The sequence below is a fragment of the Ricinus communis genome, chromosome 5 (genome assembly GCF_019578655.1).
Source record: "Ricinus communis isolate WT05 ecotype wild-type chromosome 5, ASM1957865v1, whole genome shotgun sequence".
NCBI classification, from domain to species: Eukaryota; Viridiplantae; Streptophyta; class Magnoliopsida; order Malpighiales; family Euphorbiaceae; genus Ricinus; species Ricinus communis.
In genome coordinates, this window is record NC_063260.1 from 14,890,941 (window position 1) to 14,895,831 (window position 4,891).

The 4,891-nt window shown below is 34.8% G+C and overlaps 1 protein-coding gene across 1 annotated transcript; it reads left to right on the forward strand.

The window, feature by feature from the left end:
• Positions 1–3,197: 3,197 nt before the first annotated feature.
• LOC8277808 (protodermal factor 1) lies at positions 3,198–4,891 on the forward strand. Its single transcript, XM_002520337.4, has 3 exons — positions 3,198–3,550; positions 3,689–4,049; positions 4,336–4,891. Exons 1-3 carry the CDS (start codon positions 3,388–3,390, stop codon positions 4,664–4,666), a joined length of 855 nt encoding a protein of 284 aa, XP_002520383.2. The 5' UTR covers positions 3,198–3,387; the 3' UTR covers positions 4,667–4,891.

Genomic DNA, 4,891 nt, shown 5'->3' on the forward strand with positions numbered 1-4,891 from the left:
ATTTCTTATGTTTCATATGTTATACAATCATCTCTCACCTTTTGTTATTAATAATAAAACTCATTTTGAAAATCTTTACAACAAATTACCTAGTTTTACTCATCTCAAGGTTTTTTGGTTGTATTTGCTTTTTCTCTACTCTTGACCATTCTAAAAGTAAGTTTGACTCAAGAGCTAACACATGCATTTTCATTGGTTTTTATTTTGGTATCAAAGGTTATAGAGTCTATAATTTAAAATCTCATCAAATTCTAGTTCTAGAAATGTAGTCTTTTCTAAGTTTGTTTTTTCTTTTACTATTCTTTCTTCTGATGATGATTCTATTGTCTTACCAGTCTGTGATTCTTCTGATCTTGCTATAATATCTAGTGATGTAAATACATAGCTTTGCACTTGGGACATTATTTCACTTTCTACTAACAAGCACTGATTGGTTATAAATGGGTTTCAAATTGATATACAAGCCTAATGGCTTTATCAAGTGCCATAAAGCTAGACAATTGCAAAGGGATACACCAAGCAATCAAGAGTTGATTTCTTGGACACATTCTCACCAGTGGCCAAGATGACCACAGTTTGTACTCTATTAGCACTTGCTTCAACAAAATGGTGGTTTTTGCATAAACTAAACATAAATAATGCCTTCCTTCATGGTGATTTATAAGAGGAAGTGTGTATGTAGATTCCACCTAGTTTTGTTACTAACAGTCCTAATCCTGTGTGCAAGCTGAATAAGTCCATATATGTATATGGTCTCAAGCAAGCCAGCAGACAATGAAATGCTAAATTTACTAGTGCTCTTCTCTAACTAGGTTCTCATCAGGCAGCAACTGATCCTTTTTTATTCACTAAGTCTACTAGTGATTTCTTTACAGCTTTTTTGATTTATGTTGATGATGTGATTTCAGCTAGTAACCAAATGTCCCAAATACAATAGGTTAAACATTATGTTCATAATTTCAAGTTTAAAGACCTCGGTTCTTTAAAAGACTTTCTAGGACTTAAAGTTGCTCGAATCAGTAAAGGTATCACTTTGTATCAATGCAAATATGCACTTGACATTCTCAGGAATACTATTTTGGATAGCAGGTTAGCACCTCCTCTAATAGTGCCTATAACTAAACTTTATAAATCTAGTAGTTCTTTACTTCCTGATAGCATTTTTTATAGGAGGTCGGTTGGTCGTTTGCTGTATCTTACTACAACATGACCTGATATTAGTTTTGTTGTGCATCAATTGTCCCAATTCCCTGAAACTCTTTCAAAGGCTCATCTTTCAACAGCTCACATAGTACTCGAATAAGTCAAGGCTTGTCCAAGATAAGGTATGTGCTTTTCTTTTGCGAGTGATCTTACTCTCGAGGCTTTTAGTGATTTTGCTTGGGCCACATGTCCAGATAATAGACGTTCGATCATTGATTTTTTGCACCTTCCTTGGTAATTTTTTAATTTCTTAAAAATCTAAGAAACAACATACTATTTCCATATCCTACTATAAAGCTAAATACAGGGCATTGGCTTCTATCACTTTTGAAGTTCAATGGCTCTTATTTTTACTGCAGGAATTGTGATTCAAAACTAATTGCTATTTACTGTGATAATCAATCTGTTATTCAAATTGCATAAAACCTTATATTTCATAAGTGAACCAAGCATATTGAGCTTGATTATTATTTAGTGCATAAGAAATTGCAGGTTGGTATCATTCATTTACTTCATGTCTCTTCTGCTTGTCAATTGGCAAATTTCTTGGTGAAGCCCATCGCTACTTCAGTATTTTGCAATTCATTGTCGAAGCTGGGCCAGGGGAGCTATTAATTGGAATATACAGGTTATTTATGATTAGTGATTTAGGTAACTGACTTTGATGACTCAGCAAGTTTATTTTTTTCATTCTTCTAATTAGTTAACAATTTTGTATATATATCAAGCTTATAAAACTAAGCCATTTTTTTAGAATTTTTTTTCTAAAGTTCAATGTATGACACGCTCTAAATTAATTTTAAATACTATATTAAAATAAACTAAAAATATATATAATCTTTAATAAAAGTAATTAAGTTATTTTTGCATTAGACTTTCTATAATTTAATCATGAAGATTTTGGATGTTACAAACCGATCAATATCAATTTCTTTTAACTATATTTATGAATTAGTGTTTATTGCTAAAACAATTTGCTCATATCCTATGACACTTTGATATATTGGTCCATCTGGTCTCGAATTCTTCCACCGTGTGTTGTCTTGTTTGAGCAAGTGAAGGCAAAAATTGGAAACTAAATGAATCTTGTTTTTGAACAGAACAGAAGAAACTAATGAATTAGGTAGACTAATAACTGTAGACCACCCATCTTTAACAGGAAACAAATGTTGCTAGTTTATTTGGATCCAGACGAACCTGACTTTTCTTCCCTCTTCTTTTATTTTCTTTTACTCCTTAATTTATCCTGGAACCAACCTAGTCAAGAATGCGGACCAAGAGACGTGGCTTTTGAGGTTACGACGGTTCTGTTGGGACTTTAATCCGTCTGATTATTATATTTATCACTCATTTTTAATCAATTTCACCTTCTTTAAAGAAAATAAAAAGAATATGCCTTTTATTTTTAAAAAATTAAATAACCAAATATAATAATAATTAATTCTCCATTTATTTGTGAACAGTATATATATATATGTGTGTGTATATATATATAGTGAAGCACTTTCAGATAATCATTTTCATCAGCAAGTACAATAAAAAATTATCTTCTCAGAAACAGTTCCTATCATCTTATGATTAAAGATTATTACAACTTTCATTATGCTATGGATAAAACTCTCTTTCTTGTGACAAAATATCATATGGGTCTATAGAAATCAAATTTATTACCTGTTGCTGTTGTTTGATCATCTCAGATTTTGTAGGATTTCAGTAACTTTAATTTTAATTAAGATTAAAATTAATGTTTTTAATCAATATAAATGTAAAAATTAAGTGATTATAGCATAATCTAAGCAAATAGAACACTAACAACTTGAAGTATGATATCACATTAACAATTACTCTAATTTGAAGGATTAAGCACTATTCTTTTAGCATATGTACCGAGTAAGAGAGAGAGAGAGAGAGAGAGATGTATAGAAGTGTATTGAGCTTACTGTCTCTACATATATAGCTTTATTGCAATGGTGCAAGTCATAAATACTACATATTAATTCCCTTCTGCAGCACATCAACTAACACCCTACTCCTTGACCTGCCAATATTTACTTCTCACTATCTGTCAATCCTATATAATCACACTCTGCTCCCTTCTCTCTGCACTGAACCATTCAAAATCTCTCTTCTTCTTCTTCTTCTTCTTCTTATTCTTACTTGTGTTCTTAAACCTATACACTAATCATGGGGAAGGAGAAATGCAAACAGCACGCATCAGTTTTGATGTGGGTTTTTGCTGCTGGCTTGATTTCTCAGAGCTTCCTTGTTCCTGTAATGGCTACCACAACCTATGAAGATCAGAAGAATTACTACTCTCCAGACCCACATGCAGGAAGTCCTCCAACAGGTACCTCTCTTTCTCCGATTTTGTTTCTTTTATTACTTGTAACAGTATCCTTAGCTTGTCAAGTGCCTAATGTTTATTTTTAGTTTTTTTTTTTTTTCAACCTCTACTAACTGATTGTATAATATGCTCTAATGGCAGGTTCACACGGCAGCCATTCCCATGTACCTACACCATCACATGGTACACCTTCACATGGTTCTGGTGGAGGAAGCTATGGTGGCTCACCACCCACCCACTCTACCCCATCAAATCCATCCCCGTCAAATGGAAATTGTGGAACCCCACCATCAACTCCATCACATCCTCCTTCAGGAGGTGGTGGTTACTATCCTCCTTCTCCTCCAACCGGTGGTAGTACCCCAACACCTGTTACCCCAACTCCTGTTACCCCAACTCCAACCACTCCTTACGTTCCAACACCCACAACTCCAACCCCAACCACTCCCTACGTTCCCTCACCGCCATTCATTCCTGACCCTAACTCACCTTTCAGTTGCAAGTAAGTCTTCTCTCTAATGAAAACTGTAAGACATGCAAACTTAACCATGCAATTTAAGTAACTCAATGACAAATATGTTGAGCCGGTTTTCCTAGGCATAGTAGGCCTTGGGTGCACAAACTCCTGAGGCTTCACATGATTGTTTGAGGAACTGTGTTCTCCAGCCTGAAAGTTTGTGCATTCAGATCCATCCGTTTAGCTAAACTCATTCCTTATCTTTGGTGCTGCAGTTTTTAACTTAAAAATTAAATAGTTTTGACATGCATTCATGCTTGTTTGTTTACAGTTACTGGAGAACTCACCCTGCTATAATATGGGGACTCCTGGGCTGGTGGGGAACAGTAGGCAGTGCATTTGGAACGACTAGTGTGCCAGGGTTGGGAGCAAGTATGAGCTTGCAGCAAGCACTTTCAAATACCCGTACTGATGGGTATGGAACACTCTACAGAGAAGGGACTGCTTCCTTGCTCAACTCCATGGTTAGCAACAAGTTTCCTTTCACAACAAGGCAAGTAAGGGAGAGTTTCATTGCTGCACTAGGCTCCAACAAGGTTGCAGCTGCTCAAGGACACCTCTTTAAGCTGGCCAATGAAGGCAGACTCAAGCCTAGAAACTGAGGAAGTGATCAGCATTGATTTTTAATATCCTGTGGTGTGTGTGCTTGTCAGTTGGAGGTTTTACTATTACATGTTGGTAGCATCTTAATTAAGAGATATCTTTGATGTTATTATTGTTATTATTATTATTATTACAGTCATGGGGATAGACAGTCTTGAAACATTTTGACGCTTTTAAGTTGATGTCTTATTTATTATAAATAAGATTTACCACTGCTTAATTTA